General features: G+C 41.8%; 1 protein-coding gene across 1 annotated transcript in view; it reads right to left on the minus strand.

Annotated features, from left to right (window-relative positions):
- BLOC1S5 (biogenesis of lysosomal organelles complex 1 subunit 5) overlaps positions 1–22577 on the minus strand; it is a 36661-nt gene extending 14084 nt beyond the window's left edge. Inside the window, exons 1-3 of the mRNA XM_057700250.1 lie at positions 22418–22577; positions 17430–17512; positions 7071–7200 (exon numbers count right to left, since the gene is read on the minus strand). Of these exons, the coding sequence (XP_057556233.1) occupies positions 7071–7200; positions 17430–17512; positions 22418–22532 (328 nt within the window). The 5' untranslated portion in view covers positions 22533–22577. The remainder of the gene's footprint in view (positions 1–7070; positions 7201–17429; positions 17513–22417) is intronic.
- Between the last annotated feature and the right edge of the window lie 681 nt (positions 22578–23258).

A 23258-nucleotide genomic window follows, 5' to 3' on the forward strand; every position in this document is an offset into this window, starting at 1 on the left:
TTATTTTGGTTGTGGCAGGGTGGCTAAAAGGGGGGAGGAAAAGCATTCAGGATGTCATGATGGGAGCTATCACTTGCGAGCTCTGCGCTGCAATCCAAGGGCATTCAGTACCAACTCCAATGACAAGTTGTCATCAATGACCTCAGAATTCTCTACAAAGATATATACACCTGATAAGGTTACTATGGCACTCTGATGGATGAAGCCTTTCCAGGGTCTCTCTGATTCATTAACTTCCCTCTCACTTTCTCACTGGTACCACTGCTCTCTTGCAGGCTGGACTTGATACCCAGAACGCTGCCATGACTTTCTACTATTCTTCTCGCTTCTAATCTGGCTGCCGCTGCCAGATTCGGAGTTCTCTGGACTGCTTTCTTGTGAGCTATTTCCCTTGTAATGAAGTAAAACTGCTAGTAATAATTATTGTAGTTATTTGCTGAGTATTACCAGTTGCTGAGAACTGTGCTAAGTACTTTCCATGTGTTACTCCTCTTAATCCCATTTTCCTACTAGGTGAAGACCATCATCCCACTTTACAGATTTTTGGATTTTTGGCATCTATAAAAAACTGAGGCATAAAGTAGTAAAATGTCACTCACGGAGGTGATATGACTAATAGGCACAGAAAGCAGAACTTAAAATCAGACCCTTGGGGAATTCCTAGGTGGTGCAGTGGTTAAGAATCCGCCTGCCAATGCAGGGCACGTGGGTTCGATCCCCGGGCTGGGAAGATCGCACATGCCACGGAGCAACTAAGCCCGTGCACCACAACTACTGAGCCTGTGCTCTAAAGCCTGAGAGCCACAACCACTGAGCCCATGTGCCTAGAGCCTGTGCTCCACAACATGATAAGCCACCACAATGAGAAACCACAACGAAGAGCAGCCCCCAACTGCCACAACTAGAAAGAGCCCGTGCGCAGCAACAAAGACCCAATGCAGTCAAAAATAAAAAATAAATAAAATAGATTTTAAAAAATAATAATAAAATCAGACTCCTGACTCTAAGACTTGGTTCCTACCGTCAAGGCTCTACCTCTCCTACTCTTTCATCAGTGAAACTGGTTTTAATCCATCAGTCATTCAAACCTCTTCAGTTACCAGACCCACTTTATTTCTGTACACAAACATTTCACTTACTTCGCTAGCTGGGGTGCAGGCTGAAAGTCAGCCTTCGTCAGCCAGAGCTCGAGTGGAGCTCTGATCACGTGTGTGACTGATCTCGGGCTTGCCTGCTTGCTCATTCATTCAGCTGTTTGTTGGGTGTTCACTGAGCACCTGCTATGTGCCAGGTGCTGCTGCTGCTATTCCTAATCTCTCAGAACCTTAGCGCCTCGTTTCTAAAATGAGCACAACTAATATGAGGACTTCAGAATGCACATGAGAAACAGATACCACAGTAGAGTATGCTTTAAAATAATTAATAACGTAAGCCACTCCCTGCAGTTCTTCACACACAGTAGGAAGTCAAGAAATGTTACTGTTACTATTATTCTATGCACTGTCCTCTCCCTACTTAAAGTGCTTTCCTTATTCCTTTCCTCTAATTAAAATGTTTACATGTTTCAAAAGCCCAGTTCAAGGTTTAGTGCCTTTATGAGGCCCTCCAGACGAATCCTTTCCCTGTAACAATTTTCCCTTCTTTGAAATTCTTTTAGCAGCTATGCGTGTATCCTACCACTTTATCTTGCGTTTGCTTAAACAGAGGTTTACCCAGTTATTTCACACTCATGCCTTTCTACGCCACTCCACGCAGCCCCAGTGGGTTCAAAGTTCCATAACAGGGCAGGCAGGGGCTGTGATTTCTCTTTCAGAAGAATGTTAGGCCCGTCCCTGTGAGAAAATGGCAAAGAGGATGATTCAGCTTTTAAAAAGTCCTGTTTTTATCAGTAACCATTCATTTTAGTCATATCAAAGATAATACTTTAGTACTAAAAATTAAGGTTCCCAATCATTGTTTGTTCTAATAGAAAAGCTAAAAACAAAACGAAATAGGACTTGATTAGATCTGCCTTCTTTCTGTGGCATATTAATATTACATCATCTCTCCCGAGTGGTGGTTCTATCATTTCCTGGTTTTTGTTTTGTTTCGTTTTTTTCCCCTGGTTCTGAACATAACTTTTAAAAAATCCATTTTGTGGTCTTTGGGTGCTTCATCATTTTCAGATCATTCTAGGCTCAATCTAAAGGAAGAGTTACAGGATGATGACATTTATTTTATCATTTGTTATATATATCCTTTAAAAATTTAATTAGAACACATCTGACAAAGGCACACTTTTGTTCCTTATCAGGATCATCTTTGTGCTTAGAATATGCATTTTTAGAAGTTTCAGTCTCTGAAGTAATGTACTTTTTAATTCTTTATCCACACGATAAAAAAGGTTTGCTTTCTGCATTTAATGAAATCTGCTTTTCTAAAATCTAAGAAAATCACCTGACTACCCTTTCTTCACAAGCAGAGACTCCAAGAAGAACAGGTCCATTTATCTAAACCCTCCTGTCACTCTACACCACGTACTAGTCACTCCTAACTCAGTAGGAAGCCGTTTCCCCTGCTGTCTCTGTGTTTCAGGAGACTAGATTGACTTTAAAGAGTTAAGAATTCATCAAATTATTTTCTCTTATTTGAGAAGATTAGCACCACACATGGCAACTGTGCCACGTACAACAGCTAACAGTGTCCCTATGTCCTCACATAAAAGAGAAATTCATTCTGTCACAGTGTGTATGTGTAAACCTCAAATACACACCTAAGAAAGTAATTTCAGTTTGGTATCAGGAGCAGATGTTGGTTGAGTTCTCATTCATTCATTTCAATGAACAACTAGACAGAAAAGATGTCCCAGGACCAAGCTCTAGGGCACCCCAATGTCAAAAGTCAAGGAGAGAAGTGGAAACTAACAAAGCAGACTGAGGAGGAGGAGCCTGCATTGTAGGAGAAAATCCAGCAGAAAAGGTGGACTTTCCTCGTGACCTTTTCAAAGATGCACAGAAGCACCATCCCGGAGTGGAAAGAGCTTGAACTCTGGCTGCAGAACTAAGTCTGCATGATGGTTCTTCCAAGTATGTATATATAAATTTCAGTTTCCTCAACTATAAATATAGTGGGGGGAGGGTGATAAATACTTATTTTACACAGTTAAGATAGTCAATGAAGAAAATACAGGTAACAATTCTAACTAGTCAAGTGCTATTAAAAATTAGTAGTGGGACTTCCCTGGTGGCACAGTGGCTAGGAATCCGCCTGCCAATGCAGGGGACACAGGTTTGATCCCTAGTCTGGGAAGATCCCACATGCTGCAGAACAACTAAGCCTGTGCACCACAACTACTGAGCCTGTGCTCTAGAGCCCGTGAGCCACAACTACTGAGCCCACGTGCCACCACCACATTAAGCCAGAGCGCCTAGAGCCTGTGCTCCACAACAAGAGAAGGCATCACAATGAGAAGCCTGAACACCGGAATGAAGAGTAGTGCCCACTCGCCACAACTAGGGAAAGCCTGTGTGCAGCAACGAAGACCCAAAGCAGCCAAAATAATAATAATAATAATAATAATAATAATAAAATTTTAAAAATTAGTATTTTAAATCATGAGTTCTTAAAGTTTTCTACATACAGAGGCAGTGAAGCAAAATCAGACAAATTTAGTCCCCTAAATACCTTACAAAATAAAAGTTTCTTAACAAGGTAAAAAAAAAAATCCATCATTTACTGAACAAAATGCGGATTATATAATTGTATTTAAACTTTGAAAAGTGGTGGCCAAGAACAGGAACACAGATTCTATAAAGAACTGAAGCTCCTGCCCCCACCATAACCACTCCATCCCCCAAAAACTAAGAAAAAAAGGAAACAGGTTGACAGAATTCTCATAACTCTAGTATGCTTTAATTTGTAGAGAAACGGGGTGGGGGAGGGTGTAGGGAGAAAGGAATACAACATGTGAAAGACAGATAAGACAGACAAAGCATCCATTCAAAAGAAAACCTAACAAAATTCTTTGTAACACAAATACTTTGTAACACACATGTAATACTTTGTAACACAAAATAACAGTAAAAATTTACTAAAAGAGATCAAATGTACAGCATGAAAAATGAGATCGCAGAGCTAAGGAAACAAAACAGAACTATAACCACATCATTACAAATCTAAAAATAAATCAAAAACAGAAAGAAACTGAATAGTTTAAGCCCAAATAAACACTTGGCAACATTATTACTCAGAGCAGAAAGCCAATACTATAAGCCCTCATCTGTACACAAAGTTAAAATTCACAAACGAGCGGTTGGGGAGGAGACGCAAGATGGAAGGTATGAAGTCCTGACCCGGCTGTCTCTCTTGGCAGAATTAATGTAGAAACAATAACAACACAGTTCTAACTTCTGCACATTTTTTATAATTATTTTTCTTTGATCTTTTAGTAACTACTTTTATAATAATACTTATTTTAAGGTATTTCCTTAAATTTCACTTGAGATTTTGTTCTTATAAATTCAAATAAAATTTAAAATTATTACTTACATTTAAGAATTGTCTGATCTCATTCTCACCAAAAATTCTCTCTCCCCCTCATACCTTTCCATCTATTCATTCAGCTGCCGTCCCCCAACCCTTCCTTCTATTTGGAGACATACAAAGATGCCGGGAATGATATTCACCAAGGTTAAAAAGCATGGTTGTCTTTAGGTAATTAAAGTGCTTTATTGCTTCCTTTTCTTTCTTTCTTATTTTCTTCTTTACTTCTACTTATTACTTAGACATATATCCTTTTGTTTAAATAATAAAAAAATTAAGTCACTGCTCTTAAAAGTTAGTTAATTTGAATAAGGAATAACCTAAAGGCTTTCTGTCCTTCTCACCTCTAAAATCAAGGACTGGGTCCTCAATACTAAGTGAGATCGCCAGACAACAAACTTGGTGAAGCATACAAGTCTATGAAACAAATAATAAGTAGAACATAGACACTAACCAGTGTCTTCAGGATGAGAAAAACGTAAAGGCTGTCTCTTGATGAGGTTACTTTACAGGTTACTCTTACATACCCTCCTAGAGCTCTCATTTACTTTCTGTGTTTTTTAAGGAACCACAGGTGAGTTTTGGTTCTGAAGCCTCTGTTCACCCAGTGTTAAGACACGTTGCTAGGATTCTGTAGCAGTCTCCATGCACACAATCCGAGACGGGCCCCCCTTATGCTGCACAGTTGCTCAGTCCTGTGCACAATGTTAGACTGAGAGCTTCAGATCCACACCACCACGTTCTCAGATGCCCAGCTGACTACACTTCCGGCTCAGCCCTCAAACATGCAGAGAAGAGATAAATGAGGCAGATCTACTAACAGGCACAAAACAAAACTCAGCTGTCACAAACCTCGTAAAGTATTACTTAGATCAGAGTACATCCCATAGATAAACTCTCGAGCAAGGCAACACCATGGCTTAAAATGTAAAGTTTTTAAACATGAAATCTTTCAGGAACAACCGCTGGGCCCAGGCTGATTTTAAAAACTACATGGGCTCTAAAAGCAGATAATGCTCTCCATTATTCCCCTGAGGCTTGTGGTAATAGCTACAAGGAAATACTTAGGCTGGAGCCTACTGAGGGAGCCATTCCTGCACCTAGCAGCAAATTTACCTCCAAAGCCACTGCGTGTTTCTAACGCTAACAGTAAGGTGGTCCTCAGAGGTTAAAACTTTCATGATGACTTCACATTCTGTGTGCTTGAATTCTTTCCTTTAGGAGAATACACTTACAGTCTGGATTCCCTGTTACCTGTAAAACTTTGCTATTTCATTGTAAAGACTATGCTTTTTTTTTTTTTTTTTGGCGCACGGGCCTAGTTGCTCTGTGGCATGTGGGATCTTCCTGGAGCAGGGATGGAACCCGTGTCCCCTGCATTGGCAGGCAGATTCTTAACCACTACGCCACCTAGGAAGCCTGTAAAGACTATACATTGAACATGGGGCCTCATATCAGAAATAGCTTTGCCCCAGAATGAAACAATTCAAAATAACCATGCATAGTTTTTTGTTTTGTTTTTTACAAAGTTTTATCCAATTTATTCTTATGTACTCAAAGTGTGTAAAAGGAAAGTTATAAGCACATCTCAAAAGCATACAAAAGCATTCTTATCAATAATAATTTGAGTTTTACTTTTAGTGTAATGTCTAGAAAGCTTGTCAAGGTTAAGGAAATGATGGTATGAACAAACAAGGGCGCACCTGCAGTAACATGCAAAGCCTGAAGTCAATTTTAGAGTCTTTGCTCTTCCCCTCAAAGACACCAAATGGGATGGGCAGAGGTCTGTCCTCTCCACCCTCCTCTGAGCATCACACACAGGCTGGACTTGCACATGCATATACCCTCACAACTTGGCCATTAACCAAGCGCCCCTGCTGCTTTCCCTCACAGGCTGTGACATTACCGGCTGGTCTTGCTTCCTATTTTCTCCCCAGAAAGACACTATTTCCCTCTGCACTCCAGCGTTACTTATCAGCGTCATCTGTCCTTGGACAAACTGAACAGTGTCACTTATGGATGTGAGGGGAATCCCTGAGCTTATGATACATCTCTGATTTTAAACTCAGTTACTAATAAAACTCCTTTCAATTTGTAATTTGAAATGTTTAATAAATATTCTTTTTAGCAAACATCTTTCCACATTACTTTGCTTAATGAAAAAAGTGATAAAACACATTTATGATAGGATTTTTTTTTTTAAGTTAGAAACTCTAGTATCCTGTTTGAAAAAGAAGCTTCATTTCATATCCTAATTCCTGGTCATCAAACTTTTTCTTATGAATAAGTTTTTTTTTAAGGTAAAAAAATGTTTCGACTGTCTAATATCCTAGAAGGATTATCGTGCGCACCCTCTTGTTTTGGAGATGAATGCTCTTAGCATCAAGGGCAACACACACTAGCCCCTAGGTGACCACATTCTCTGCGACCTCCCTCTCACGGCTCCCGATTAAGAACCCTTTCTCCAGCCCCCACCAGACACTCTAGGACGTCCATTTCAACAGAGCCCATGTCTGAAAGGAAGCAGCGTAAGGAAGCGGCGGGCTTACGTCTCTGCAGAACCCGGCTGAAGCTGTCCTGCATCGTCTCCCTACACGAGGGGAGGGTGTGCTCGTTTGTTTCTCGGATCATATTCTTCAAATTTTCAAGAACTCGCATTTCTCGAAGACCACGTTTTTCCTATTAAAAGAAAGTAAACGGCTAGTACATGTTGTGTCTTAAATCTTAGTTATTAATTTCTGGGATTTCCACCCAGGTTTTGGTTGTTATGTTATTACTTGTTACTGAAATTTAACAGGCTTCTTCTAATTATCTGACAATAAATGAGGTCACAGCGTGGAGGCATTTTTTTAAATTATGAAATGCTTCAAAAGTTGCAGTGTAATATTTTTATACCTATGTTTAAAAATAGGCATGAGAAGGGCTTCCCTGGCGGCACAGTGGTTGAGAATCTGCCTGCCAATGCAGGGGACACGGGTTCGAGTCCTGATCTGGGAAGGTCCTGATGCCATGGAGCAACTAAGCCCATGTGCCACAACTACTGAAGGCTGTGCACCTAGAGCCCGTGCTCAGCAACGAGACACCACTACAATAAGCCCACGCGCTGCAACGAAGACCCAACACAGCCAATAAATTAATTAAAAATGAAAAAAAAAATTAAAAATAGGAATGAGAAATACTAAAAGAACAAGAAAAGAGGCCTAGATTCCATGCATTTCAACTGTGGCAAAGAAAGAAATGATCTGATTTTAAGTTTTATTCTTATTCTTACCATCATAAAGTTTCTATTATTATGCTTTGTATTTTTCATCTGATCCCACTTTTCTCAAATAAAAATGTGTTATAAAAGTAATATGTGGGTGCCTCCCTGTACAGAAAAGAGTTAACACTGAGGGCCTGAGACCACCTCCTTACAAAGGCCTGCTTGCAAGGCTGGCCTTTGGCTGGGGGTGGGGAACTTGACCAGCAAACAGTTCCCATGCAGGTGTAACACTTCCCGTAAATGATAAGATACCTCTTTCCTCCCGGGAATCTGGAATTTTGATACGTGCTAGGCACAGGGTGCCTACTTGTCCGGTCCCCAATAAGAACCCTGGACTCCCAGGCTCAGACGAACTTCCCTGGGAGACAGCATTTCACACGTGTTGTCACAACTCACTGCTGGGGGAGCTCCTGGAAGTTTCTGCCTGGCTTCCTCTGGACATCTCCCCATGCACCTGTTCCCTTTGCTGATTCCACTCTGCATCCTTTTGCCATAACAAAGGTCTGCCACCACTACAACCATATGTTGAGTCCTGTGAGTGAATCAACGAACTTGGCGGTGGTCTTGGGGCCCCCCAGCCCAGCACCCCTTGACAAAGCTGAGCTTAAAGCACCCTCCCACTTGGGTGGGCTAGAGTTAGTGACTTGCTCCCAAAGAACAGAACAGGGAATGAGAAAAATATTAACTTCACAGTGGAGTCAATGAAGGTGACCTCATCAGTGATGTCATGGTGACTGCACGCACTTCCTGATGTAATATGACAAGAGGGTGCTTTACCTCTCTAGTACTCTTTTCCAAAGCCCACAAGCCCAGTCTAATCTTAAGAAAAAACCAGTCAAATCCAGATTGGGGGACACTTGACAGGACACTGGCCAGGACTCAAGACTGTCAAGATCCAGAAAAACAAGGAAAGACTGAGAAATTGTCAGAGACCAAAGAGGACTAGGGAGACATGACAATTAAATGCAGTGCGGTGCCCTGGATTAGAGCCCGGAACAGGAAGAGGGCTGTAATGGAAAAACTGGTGAAATCCAAATAAAGTCTGGTGTTTCATTAGCAGTAATGTACCCACGTCAGTTTCTTAGTTTTTACCAATGTAGTGGGGTAATTAATGTAAGACATTAACAATGGGAGACGGTGGGCGAGGGGTATAGGAGCACTCTGTGCTATATTAGTAACTTTACTGTAAACCTTAAAATAATACAAGACAAAAAGTTTAAAAAAGAAGGGTGGTAAACTTGATTGTAAGAAAATAATGTTAGTTACTGGGGGTTTTGTTTTGAACCATTTTTATGGAGCAGCTGTGGTCAGATTTTTACTCTAATTTTTCCATAAGAAAAAATTTTAAACTTATACAAAAGTTGAGAGAGAATAAAAGGATGAATCCTCATGTACTCATCACCAAGCTTCAACTCGTGGCTGACCTCGTTCCCTCTGTAACACTCCGTAACACTCCATACGTCCCCTACCAACCATCCTGGATTCTTTCAAAGCAATATTTCAACATCTACCTTTAAAAAACAAGGACTCCTCTTTATTAAAAAAAACAGAGTAAGACCACAGCTCCCTTCCCCTCCCGCATATCCTCTTCTCCCCCTGATCCCAATACACACTCACCCTTTCTCAACAATAATTCTTCAATACTAAATATTAAGGAAGTATTCACATTGCCTCAAATATCCCAATGTCTCCTTTTATCCCCCCGTTTGTTTAGAACAAAATCTAAATAAGATCCATACACCGAAACTGGTTAATGTCTTTCCTAAATCTTTTTTAATCTATAGATTTGCCTTCCATTTTTTCCACCCTGCAATTTGTTGAAAAAAAGTGAGTCATCTGTTCTGCACCGCTTCCCACAATCTGTTTTTTACTGAATGAATCCTCATGGTGTAATTTAAGATATCCTTGTGTCTCTTCTCTTTCCTGTAAATTAGTAGTTAGAACTAGAGGCTTGATCAGATTAAGGGTTTGGTTTTGTTTTTTGTTTGCAAGAATACTTCTGAGATGGGCTGTGCACTTTCAACAGGAGGCTGGTAACATTCCGTCTTCACTTCTCAGCGGGAACACCTCCATTAGGAGAAGCTTCCCCTCAGCAACTGTTTGGTTACTCTGGGATATGCTCATATGAAAGGCAGAATAAAACATCTGATTATTTCTCCTTATTCACCAGTTTCAAAGATAATGGTTTGGTTCCCTAATATTCGCTAAAGGTTTTTGTTTGTATGTTTCCACGCATTCCTATGACTCACACAAAAATCTGAAGTTTTTAATCCGCTGCTGTATCTGTCCTCACTGGTGCTGAAGTTATCCTATCTGTGTCCAGTGAGGGCCTGTTCGTGCTGGCTTGGGGATGCTTCGGCCCAAACCCCAGGGCTCCTTAGTGGCTTCTTTGCTTCCTGGTTCAACCCGATGCTCCAGGCTCTTCTTGTCCATTTCCTGACCCAGACATGGAATCAACAGGTCTCTAAACACCACTGGTATCTAGAGACTGAGCACTATGGGTCAGTCATCATTTCTAGCCCTTTCTGTGGACAAGGCTAGGAAATAGGTATTTTTGTAAAAAGAAAAGAAACATCTTAAATTCACATTCATAATCAAACTTAAGTTCAGGACTACAGGATTTTTAATTACCCTCCTTTGTCTTACATGTTTCTTTTCAATTCTCAAAATACCAACACAGTTACTCATCTGCTTTATCACCAAGTCAATCAAATAACAATACTGGTGCCAGAATTAACAAAATGACTACTGACAAGTTTGTTTGCTTTTTTTACTTTCTGTTCTGAAGGGTTATGTCACTAGAAACGTACAAATTACTGTGTTTTAAAGTTACCCAGACTTCCCTGGTGGCGCAGTGGTTAAGAATCTGCCTACAAATGCAGGGGAAACGGTGCAATCCTGGTCCAGGAAGATCCTACATGCCTCGGAGCAAGTAAGCCCCTGGGCCACAACTACTGAGCCTGTGTGCTGCAACTACTGAAGCCCAAGTGCCTAGAGCCCGTGCTCCACGACATGCGAAGCCACCGCAATGAGAAGCCCGTGCACCACAACCAAGAGTGGAGAGAAAAGCCGGTGAGCAGCAACAAAGGCCCAGCACAGCCAAAATAAATAAAGTTACCCGGAACAACTTCTCTCTGCGTGGCAATGCCACCATCTAGAAACATAGGTTTGCTTTTTTACATGTTACTTGATGTTTAGGGATTGCTCCTTAAAATTTAATTTTCTTTTAGATTATGTAAAATATTTACACAACTCCCAAACTACATCTATAAAAAATATATTCAAAAAAGTCTAGCTTCTGTCACATCCTTTGTATCCTCTTCCCTCTATTACTCTTTGGATAATTATTTTTACATTTTTATCCTGCCATTGTCTTAACTATAAGAATATACATCCAAAAAATATACATATTTATGTATGTATACACAGATGCATATATAAATATGCGTGTCTATATATACATATGTATAAATATATACATATATTTCAACTTCTTCCTTCTTAAACAGAAACATGATATATAGACTTTTCATATTTCACTTTAAGTCACATTCATTAACACACACACAATATACATAATCTTTCTCTATGTGGTCATGTGGTCTCTGTTCTCTCTCTTGGGTATCTCTTTCAGTATTTTAAAAAGTGGCGTTTTTGTTGTCATGGTTATGTTTGCACTAATACTTCATACAATACCCTGGTCTCCACTCCTTGGCTACTGCCTATTGGTCCCCTACTATAAGCAAGATAAACATTAGGCGATCCCCTCTTCCTCCTCTAGCTCTTCCCTCTCCCTCAGGATCCAATCTGCAATAGCATCCTTTCCTTCCCAGTTAATACTGATAAGGCAACAAGTGAGGACGTCCTACTTTTCATATGCCCTCCCCTCGCCTTCCGTTTTCTGATAAACTGTGTCTACAAGGGCAGAAAACAGAGCCATGGCATGTGACCTGGTTAGGCTGTCTACCTCTCAGCCATTGTTTAGTCTTAAATTACACATTGTAGTAAGTGAATTCGTACCCTCGCCTCTCTAACAGCCCATTAATGACAATAATTAATTTAAACAACAAACAGAACCATCTGGTACGTGCTTGCTTTTATGCTGGTATTTTTGGCTAAGGTGTATTGTTCACATCTATTACAAAAGGAAGATGATAAACTAGCATCTGTTTATTTGTTATATGAATGTTATTTCTGGGGTGAAAATTCTCAGAGCAAAGCACAGCACCAATGAGGCTTGGTTTCTGATGTATAACACCCCATAAAATTACATACACAGTTAATTTTTCTCAAGTTGAAATTAATAACAAGTGCTCAGGCAATGTGCTTTGAGACAGTGCCTGGCACTAAACACTTACAAATGTTAGCAATTGTTCATAATGTTAGTACAGTTATAATATCTACATTAAAGATGTAACTTGATAGTATTAGGAAATGAGACCGATGTAATATTTAAATTTTTCTTTCCATCACAAAAATGGTCAGTCCTATAAGTTTTAGAACCATATCGTATATACATAAATTTACTACATGCCATATGGGACAAACTTTTTCCTGACATTTAATAATCTGACAGTTACTCTTACAACCTAACAAAAATGAGAGATCAGATATCACGTGACATTCTAGTTTGTCCTGTCTTTTAAGGTATTTTATCTTTTTATCAATTCAACTCACATTCAAACACATCAACATGAACCCTCACACCTCCTGTAACTACTGTACTTATTTTAACAATTTTTCCCTCAATTTTAATCAAAATTTATTTCATTTTTCCCCTATTTCTCTAACATCTATTTTTCTTTCTCAGCTCAAACATCAGCCCTCTTCTGAAGATTTCCCTCCCAGCTCAGTTGGGAGTTACTTCTTCCTCTTCTGAGATCTCAATCACTTGGTGCTTTTTTTATCATAATGATTCCACCGTTACAATCTGTTCTCTGCAGACTGTAAATTCCTGGGGTTAGAGACTGTTTCTTATTTACTTTTGCATCTGTGCCGCAACAGAGAGTTCTGGACCCATCCCCCTTCTCCCCTCCTCTCAACACCTAAGGACTATGTAGGGGTAACCCTGCCTGTAGCAGACACGGCCAGCTGTCTCCCACCTGCCTTCCTTTCTGCTGCTGCAGGAAATGCACCCATCAGGGCTGGGCTTCTGAAGCCACCCTGTGAGCATGAGGACGTGGGTGAGAGCAGTGCCGCAGGGAGGAAGGAGGGGAAGCTGAGGAAACGCTGACACCACAGGGCCGCCACACCAGCCCCAGGCTCCGGCCACTGCGAGAGAAAAGCAACACTTGGGAAAGCCACTCTCCTCAGGTGTCTGTCACCAGCATCCAAACACCTTCCCTAGGATACACCTGGCTATTCAGGAGCTCGTCAATAAAGCAGTCAGAGAAGGAAGTTTGCTGAAGATGAAGTAAGGAGCTTGTGCAGGACTGCACAGCCCATGAGCACGTCATAAACGCTGACCAGCACAGGCCTCTCCTGTCCCACACGAGAGGCCCCGGCATCTCTGCAGCTGGAAAGATAACAGTGCAGTGACCAGGCCTTCGCTCACTGACACAACCAGATTGAGGCTCACTGGAGGGGCCCCGCCGGGATCTCTGTTCATGGTATTTACTGGAATTGGGGGGATAAAAGAGCTGTGTGAAGTTGGGAGCAAGATGGTCAACTGTCCTGAAATACTAACAAACACAAAAAGAGAGTTTAAAATATTATAATAGAACGCTGATAATTTAAGTAATGCTGCCACCATGTGGCACTTATTCCCTTCTTTTGGAAACAAAATTTTATAAAGAAAAAGATAATCGTTGCCATGTGCATTAACTTTTTAAAATACATAAATTATAAACAAGTTTCCCTTTAAATGCTAGCCAGTTTTTCTTCAAGTGAACCACATTTAAATGGTCTCGTGAAGACGAAACTTAAGGACCCATTGTGTGGCACAGGGAACCATATTTAGTATCATGTAATAACCTATAAGGGAAAAGAATCTGCAAAAGAATATGTATATGTATGTATGTGTGTGCATGTAATATATATGTATTATAATTGAATCACTTTGCTGTACACCTAAAATATTGTTAATCAACTGTACTTCAATAAATCAAAAAAAAAAAAAAAAAAAAAAAGACGACGACGAAACTTGCAGGAAGCCCTAACAGCTCTGCCACCCCACTGCTGCTGGTCCAGCCACGCGATGCTGGGGAAAGACCACTTTTATTAAGTAGAGGAGGTTTTCCTTTGGCCCAAGATAGAAAAGAATGGTAAGTAATGCACATGTCTATTCAAATCTAAATCTCGAAAATGCTTTCAGCTTTCCTCTTGCAATTTGAGAGGAAAGGTTAGAGTGTAACAGAGAGAAAAGGTAGCCGAGCTTGATATACAGGAAAGTTTCTAGGTGACACTAAACCCTCAGAGAGACTGACCAGGGAGATGACTGTGTGAAAGGACAGCATCAAGTACTTTTCAAGAAGAGGAGTCAGGTGACAGCTGGCTGGAGAGAGTAAACACAGCTGATGAAGCATTTCTGAGCCCTTCAGAGACCATTCTTCAGTGACGACCTGAGCCTGCCCTGCGCCTGAAGGCTGGGCCTGTGTCCGTCTCCTCACCGATACAGCACAAGTTCCTGGCATGAGGCCTCACACAAAATAAGTCCTCGAGACATTTTGTTTCACTTTCTATAATAAGCTTTCATGTGTCATACCCAGTGTGAAAACTGTATTCTTTAGTAAACATTTTCCTGAGATGATGTCTATGCCATTTGCTTAGCAAATCGCTGTTTTCCCTAAAGATATTAAAAATTGAACCAAAACTCAAATTATTACAAATTCTGAATGAATACAATTTTAATTTGATTTTACTCGCTACCATCTTTCTCTTAATAATAACAGTTACCAACATTTGCCTAACGTTGACATATCAGGGATTTTTAAAATGATACATTATTTAATCCTCACAAAAACTCTATAGTATATATTATTGTTTCCCGTTTTAAAAAAGAGGAAACTAGGCCTTATAAAGCAAATAATCACAGGATTTGAGCCCAGATATGCCACACATCCAGCTCCAAGGCCCATGTCCTTTCTACTCTTCAACACAGCCTCCTCTCCAAACAGACCCTGGAGGGCTGGCGACCGCAGAACGCAGGTAACTCCCTACCTCTCAGGCACATGCCCATCTTCTCTTGGCAACTGTCCTCTACTCCAGTTAACAGAGGTGTTGGCTTCAAAGGGGAGTGAGCTCTTCAATATAACATTCTACATCATAAACGTAATAACACTTCTTCCATCAGCCATTCAAGACTCAGTCTCGCTCGCACAGCCCTTTCATAGGAACCACCTACATCATTTAATGAATGCTCAGTCACTAATCAGCTGTGACCTTCCACATATTTCTTTCCATCTCTAGGCTCAGTGAAGTGAGGAGGTTGGATCAGAGAAGCCATCTTAATTTCAAAATTCTATGCTTCTTTTAATATAAAGTAGACCTTTAGAGATACATTTACAAACTTTCTAAAAATAAAAGCTATATAGCATTTCAAATTAACCAGATTGGCAAAAAAAAAAAAAAAAAAGGGTGACTTATGAAAGGATGTTGGAAAAGCCAGGTTTTAGTCAAGCTCTGCTAATTGTGCTTTTGAATCATATTAAGTACCTACAATGCACAAGGCATTCTTTCAGGAACTTTGAACACAACAGAGTATAAGAAAGGTAAGTATATTCTAATGAAGGATGACAGGCAATAAACAAGCAAACAGGAAGGAAAATAAAGGCAGTAACAGGAACTTATGGAAGGCAGAATTCTTAGAGGGTCCCTGAGATTCCGCCCCTAGTATATACATACCTCTCAGTGATTCAGTCAAACCCTAACCGAGGTGCTGCTGTGAAGCTATTCTACAGGTTTACTTGAAGTCCCAGATGAGCTGACTTTATGAAAGAGAGATTATCTCTAAGTGGGCCTGACTCCACCAGATGAGTCCTTAACAGGGACTGGACTCTTCTCAGCAAGAGGTTTAAAGCACGAAAGGGAGATTCACTTGTGTCTTTGCAGAAGGTGGGGCTGTGTGGCAGGGAATGTGGGTTGCCTCTAGGAGCTGAGAGGGGCCCCCAGCCGACAGCAGGCAATGAAATGGGAACTTCGTCTACCTGGGCAAGGAGCTCCAGCCAGAATCCTGTGAGTCAGAAAGAGGACCCTGAGCACCAAATAAGAACGGACCCTGGCCAGCTCCTGATTCTAACTTTGTAAGACATGAGCAGAGTACCCACCATGCTGCGCCCAGACTTCATTCTCACTAAGGCACTGTTATCAATCTTTATATGTCATGTTACAGGAACAGTCTCTGGTTAATTTTCTGTGAGGGGATAACTACTCTTATCCTACAGCAACAGCAATACTGACGACAAAGGTAACCAACAGTTACTCCCAGCCACCAGAAAATACCTAAGATACACACACCGTTAATCTTCACAATAACCCCATGAAGCAGGCACCATGCAGATTTTGAGTCTGTTGAACCTGGAAATGGTGTCTAACGCTGCAGCTCTGTCTGTCTGTTTTGAGTGCTCTGGACCACAGGCTTTCTATACTTTTAAAGAGTTTATGGACAGGTTCTCTCCTTTTAGCAGGTTTAGACTTCCTGCTTGCTTGGAGTCTCATTTGAAAATAAAACCCCAGGAATCCCCTGGAGGTCCAGTGGTTAGGAGTTGGTGCTCTCACTGCCAGGGGCCCAGGTTTGATCCCTGGTCGGGGAACTAAGATCCCCCAAGCAGCAAGGCCAGAAAGAAAAAAAAGAAAGAAAAATAAAAGAAAACCCCAACTTACAACACAAAATCACAAAATCACTTGTATGACACCATTTACCATCTACCCAACAGAAGCGTAGGATGTTACTATTCAATGCACAGTGAACCAATTATACATGTGTAAAATCTCAGTCAAATCTCATCTCACAGGCTGCCAAATGAAACAGGATGGTCAGGACTGTTGGGACACAGCACACAAGGTGGGGTGGCAGATGGTAAAGCTGGAAAGATAGGAGCCGGGTCATAGAAGGATGCTGGGCGTTGTCCTGTACACAGAAAATGGTATCAAAGGTTTTTAAAACGTGAAGTAATGTCAGAGCGCTCTGGCAGCAGGGTGAAGAACTGGATTTGACAGGGATGATAAAGTAGGCATACCAATCACAGACGACAGAGACTTGTTAGGCATAATTTGGAAGCCTTGATCACTGAACATAACCTAAAGGGGAGGGAACAGCCAAGGGCGATCCTCACGTTTTAACTTGAGTGCTTTGGGTAGATGCTGCAGCCCCAAGTGAGAAAAAAATACAGAAAATGGGTCTGCAAAACTGACCTATCCATCTGTAAAATATTTTTTTTTCACTATATCTCATTTTATAGATGAAAACCTAAGATGGACAGTAAATACCCCAGAGCAGGCGCCAGAATTGGAGGCCAAGGCGCCTGCTGCCTAGTCTCACGCTCCCTCCGTTCACGTCAGTGCCTCTTAATACAACACACTTCACTCTGTATATTGTATGAACACATGAACAGAAATCCGAGACTTTAAAACTAGGGTATTTCCCCTCGTATATCAGCACACTAACAATTAGGGCAGTCTTTTTACAAAATAAGTTTCAAATACTTACTTCAAACTCTTTCACAAAATAACGGGTTTCACCTTGGATGACTGGTCTGTGATCTAACAGCCTTGAATGAATTTCTCCAAGATCTGTAAAGACAAAATGAAATTCAAGGTCAATCTATGCTAAGTGGCACAATCTCTAGCTTGTCCTACTCTTCCTGATCCCCATAAACGCATGAAGGTTAAAATCCAGTTCAGACTACGGATTATCCAGTCAGTAAACTGGTAAAGTATTTCTGAGGGCGATTAGGCAACATCTAATAAAGCTGAAGACATGCCTACCTAGCAATTTCATGCCTAAGTATGTGCCCTAGAAAAACAAATAGAAATGTATGATGTTTACTACAGCATGAGTATAATGTCAAAAGAAAAAAGAAGGGAAACGACCTAACATACACATAGATGAATATTACAAATCAGTGGGTAAAAATGAATTGACCACGGTCACATGTATTAACACAGATAAATCCCACAAATAAAATGTTGAGCAAAAGAGCAAGTTTCAGAGGGGTAAATCCATTTACATAAACTTTCAAAATATGCAAAATGACACTTCCAATTGGGATATATACAGAAGCAATAAAGCTATAAATGCATGAGAACAATAAACACCGAATTCAAGACAGTGGTTCCCTTTAGAGGAGGAAGCACCGTGCGGTGAGACTAAAGGACACGATGGGGCTTTTCACATGAGTTTATTAAGATGGGTGCTGAGTGTTCATCGTAAAGCTCTGTAAGTCATAATTAAGGAAAAAATTCTGAATTTTAACTGTTTTTGGTGAGTCAATCTGTTCATTCTACTTAGTAACAACCATATCGTTTAACAGATAAACCTTAAAATTCCTGCAGGAATTAAATCTCCAGATAGGAACATCCACTGGTGTAATCTGTTCCTCAAATGTTTGATGCTTGCATGCAGACGCGCAATAGGGCAAATTTCAATTCTCTATTTTAGTAAGTTTTATTAGGATACATCTCAGGATGTAGGCTAAAAAAGAAGGAAAGGAGGGAAGGAGGGAGGGAGGGAAGGAAGGGAGGGATAGAAGTACCACTTTTGCTTAAATCATCCCGTGGTTCATTACTCAGAACATTTCTACAAGAAGATATCAGGATTCTGTGTAAATAAATAAATAAAAATTTTAAATGAATAAAATAAAATCTGAAAATTGCTGAGTTTGGGGAACATCAGCTGAAATCAAGTTAGGGAGGATCCTTTACCCAGGTCTTCTGGGAGCCTCTAGCACACTAACACAGATTCTACAGTACGCAGGGCTTTACCTACTTTGCAAAGAATATCTCTTTACATCTCAATGACCACTGCTGTCTTTCACACAACTGGCTAACAGGCTTAAGTCCAGGCTTTCTAGAAGTCAAATAAGGTCCTCCAAGGTCTGGCTGCAGCCTCATCTCCCCACGTGTGGACAATTCCGAATTGCTTGCAGTTTTCCTGTTACCAGCTTCCTCCTCAGTTCCAAGGCGAGTCCCTACACCATGCTCCCAAGGCACCTGGAGTATATTCTCTTCTCATACCACTTACGTATCATCCTGAAATTTTCTCTCTCCTCCAGTGAGTATCTCAGAAACCAAATTGTTTATATCATCCACAGAGGGTTAACATACATTTTTCTATATGACTGAGAAGCCATTGCACTGATTTTGGGGGATCTGGGTCTATGGCCCAATGTGATAGGAATTTACTCAGCCTTTGGAGAATTCAATTCTGTTCAGAAGTGGATAATGATCACTTCTGAAACCTTGACTGTGCTCCAAAATTTAAGATGTGAAGATTAGGGGGAAAAAAAGGATTTGGAAACACAGATGACCACAGAAATTAAGCCAGTTTTGTAATAACATTATAACAACAAAACAAACACATTACAATAATTCAGAGTTAGAGGCGTCCCAAGGATTACAAATTCTCTAAATTTAAAAATGTAAAGGTAAGTTGCAGATTTCCACACAAATCCAATCCTAGCCCTGCTACATGCAAAGTACTCTTTTGTTGTCTGTTATACAAAAGATATAATCCTTTGTCCTGCAAAGTTCATACTCTAATAAGGGAGTTAGACAATCTCTTCACACAAAAGATAGAAATAAGCACTTTAACAGAAGACGAATATGCTACGTGATTGAGACAAGAAGATGCAGTAAACTGCAGACCTCTCATTATCTAATAAAGTTCTGGCCCTGAATTTGGAAAACTTTAATGTACTATGTGGATCTTTGCACGTGATAAGGAACGATTCACTGCAGAGTAAAATTTTCTAACACCCACATCATCACCACTGTCACCTTACTACTTCTCAAATCCATCCTTTGTGATGAATCCTTGCTTGTCTCAGATGATTTCAACACAGTCATATCCCTCTTCAATCCACCCTACATACATTCAATTCTGCTTATCTGCACGATGGCAGGCCCTTATGTCCGCGGATTTTCCAGTTACAAATTCACTTAATCAAGTAGGCAAGTTCACAAACGGGCACCCTGCAAGAGGAGGACCCACCGTATCTGCCCGAGTCTAACCACAGGTCTAACCACACGGCTCTTGTACTTGTCATTGTTCCATAACAATATGCAACATTCAAGAAGTCCAAGCTCCTCGAAAAAGGCAAGAGTCTTCTTCGGGCTGAGTTCCACGTGTAGTTTCCTAAGCATGCCACGCTGACTCAGGCCTCCACGTCTTTGCTCATGCTGTTCCACATTAAGTCCAAAATATCCTTGCCTTCTTTTCTCAAATGCTAACCCTTTATTTTTCAAGACTCAGATCAGACACTCCGTGCCCCAGGAAGCGCCCCGTCTCCTAACAGCCACCAACAGCCCAGAAAACCTCAAAGACCTGGGGCCTAAGTATTGAAATCATCTACTGATATTTATATACTTCCCTTTCACTAGACCCTGGCAATAAAACTTGACAAGTATCTTTTCACAATTGATAGTCTTCAAGTAAGATGAACTAAAAAAAGGTTTTCAGAATGAAAAGAATAAATGGTTCCACGAAAAAGGCCAAGGAGGTCCTAGACATATTTTCAATTAGAACTCAATTTGGAATTAACTTGAAAAACTTCCTTTGAATTATCTTTCAAAAAAGTACTACAGCTGAAACTAATATAATATCGCAAATTAACTACACTTCAATTAAAAAAAAAAAAGTACTACATCCAAATCGCAAACTTCTGAGCATCAAAGGACACAATCAACAGAGTGAAAAGGCAACCTCTGGAATGGGAGAAAATATACGCAAATCATGTCTGTAAAGTGGTTACTACCCAGAATATAGAAAGAACTCCTACAACTCAACAACAACAAAAAACCAAACCACTCAATTAAAAAATGGGCAAAGGACTTGAACAGTCATTTCTCCAAATAAGATGAATAGATGGCTAATAGGCACATGAAAAGGTGCTCAACATCATTAACCCCAGGGAAATGCAAGACAAAACTACAAGACGCCACCTCACACTCATGAGAACGGCCACTACCAAAGAAACAGAAAATAACAAGTATTGTTTAGGTTGTGGAGAAATCGGAAACCTTGTGAACTGCTGGTGAACAGCCACTATGGAAAACAGTACAGTGGCTGCTCACAAAGTTACAAACAGATTTACCATTTGATGCAGCAATTCAGCTGTGGGTGTATACCCAAAACAACCGACAGCGAGAACTTGGTATCCGTCCATCCGTGTTCACAGAAGGAGTATTCACAGGGGCCAAAAATGGGAAGCAACCCGTGTCCATGAAAGGATACCCAAAATGTGGTGTGTGTGTGTGCGTAAAACGAAATATTTGAATCATATTCAGCTTTACAAAGGAAGGAAATTCTGACACATGGATGCAACTTGAGGACATTACGCTCAGTGAAATAAGCGAGTCACAAAAGGACATGCACGATTTTTCTTAAAGTAGCCACATTCAGAAACAGAAAGTAGAATGGTGGTTGCCAGGGGCTGGGGTGGGGGAAAGGGGAGATTGGGGAGCCAGTGTTTAACACGTACAGAGATTCAGTTTGGGAAGATGAAATAGTTATGGGGATGGGCGGTGGTGATGGTTTCACAATAATGGAACTGTACTAATGCCACTGAATTGTACACTAAAAAATGGTTAAGGTAAACTTTATATGACATGTATTTTACCACGATTTAAAAAAATTTTAAGTAACAGTTCACTAAGCTTGCACGTGTAAACAATTATAATTAAGCCCTAACACCCGCACTCCTAATCAGATTTGAGACAACCTGAATTCGACACACACCTGACAGATAACGGTTAAAATGAAACAGGCAGCAACACAAAGATGCCATCCCCTGAACAGAGCTGAAGGGCTCTGGGATTCTACAAGGGCTTCAACACTGCAGACGGCGGGGCTGCCGGGATAAGCGCGGTGTTACGAGAGGATGGCGATGAGAAAGTGGGTGATTTAACCGCCAAAGATCTTCCCGCAGGAAACAGGGTGGTGAAGAGCCTGGGGAATCAAACTAGTTCAGGTTCCGTGAGAAGCCGGGCTGTAGCTGGGTTGTTACCTCCTCCCAGCTGAAAGCGGACAGGACCAGTGGCCGCATCGGTACACCTGCGGGGTGCTTTTGTGTTTCAAGATGCTCTCAGGTGCCCTCGTTTCCTCCTCGCACGCCCCAGGAGCAGACAGGGTCAGCGCGCGGGTGAAGCGAACGACCCAGGCACCCCCCGCGTAAGCGGCCTGCCCGGGGCCGCGGGCCCTTCCCGGCCCCCAAGTCACCGCCCCACCCGGGGGTCGCGAGCCCGCGCCCACGGCCGGGGGAAGGGAGGGGCGGCCCCGACGGCTCCCGGCCGCCGCCACGAGGAAGCAGGAGCGGCTGGGTGGGTGTGCGGTCACCGGGGGTCGCCCGGGGGCACCGGGCAAAGACACCCCCCGCCGCCCCCGCAGGCCGCCCTGGGGCTCGGCCCCGGGTCAGAGGGCGCCGCCTGGGAAGGGGATTGCGCGGGGACCACCGGGCCCACAGCCCTGCTACTTCGTACCCTTGATAATGAGGTGCGCTGGCGACCCCGCGGTCCCCAGCGAGTCCTTCTTCTTGCCGCCGCCGCCCGGGGGGGCCTCGCAACCCACCGGGGTCTCCGTCCCACCGCCACTCATCCCGGCCAGTTCCGCCCACCCGCGGCGGCGCGGCGCCTGCGCAAAGCTACGCGGCCCGCTCTCCCTGCGTCATCAAAGGGCGTCAGGGAAGCTGCGTCTACCTAGCGGGCGGTTGCTGCGAGGCCGCTGTGGTGTAACCGGCCACGTGACCTTACGGAAGCCGGTGCCGCCATGCTGGATTAGGGCAGGTGCTGCCGGAATAGGCAGGTGTCTGAAGTTAGAGCTGAGCTTATTCCTCCCTAAACCTGCTGGAGTTTATTGTGGCTTAGCGAGGTTGGCGGAGAGGGGTTCTAGTCATAGGATAATATTAATAATATATTAATAAATATATTATTTATGTTATGACCTGTCAGCAGTGTTTTGTGGAGGATGTTGACGTGCGAGCTTTGCCTCATGTGGTCTTCATGGCGACTCGGGGCAACAGTGTTGTCTTTTCTAACAAACAAAGAAACAGGGTTTAGAGGTTAAATAATTTGCCCAAATCGCTTCCCCGACTCATTCTTGCCCATGTGAAGAGCAAACATGTCTGTTCTTGGCATTTGTATTTACAAAATCTCAACCAGTTGTTACATGGGCTAAGATAAAATGCTTGTAATTATGGAAGGGACTATAATTGCTATATAGGCTGCTTTGATTTGTAGTCCTGAAGAGGCAAGTACTGCCAGGTTTCTAGTGCTGCTGTTTGGTAGGCTCTGTAGAGTTCATCTTGTGTTCTCAACAAGTCTC

Source organism: Hippopotamus amphibius, chromosome 11, assembly GCF_030028045.1.
Source record: "Hippopotamus amphibius kiboko isolate mHipAmp2 chromosome 11, mHipAmp2.hap2, whole genome shotgun sequence".
Taxonomy (NCBI): domain Eukaryota; kingdom Metazoa; phylum Chordata; class Mammalia; order Artiodactyla; family Hippopotamidae; genus Hippopotamus; species Hippopotamus amphibius.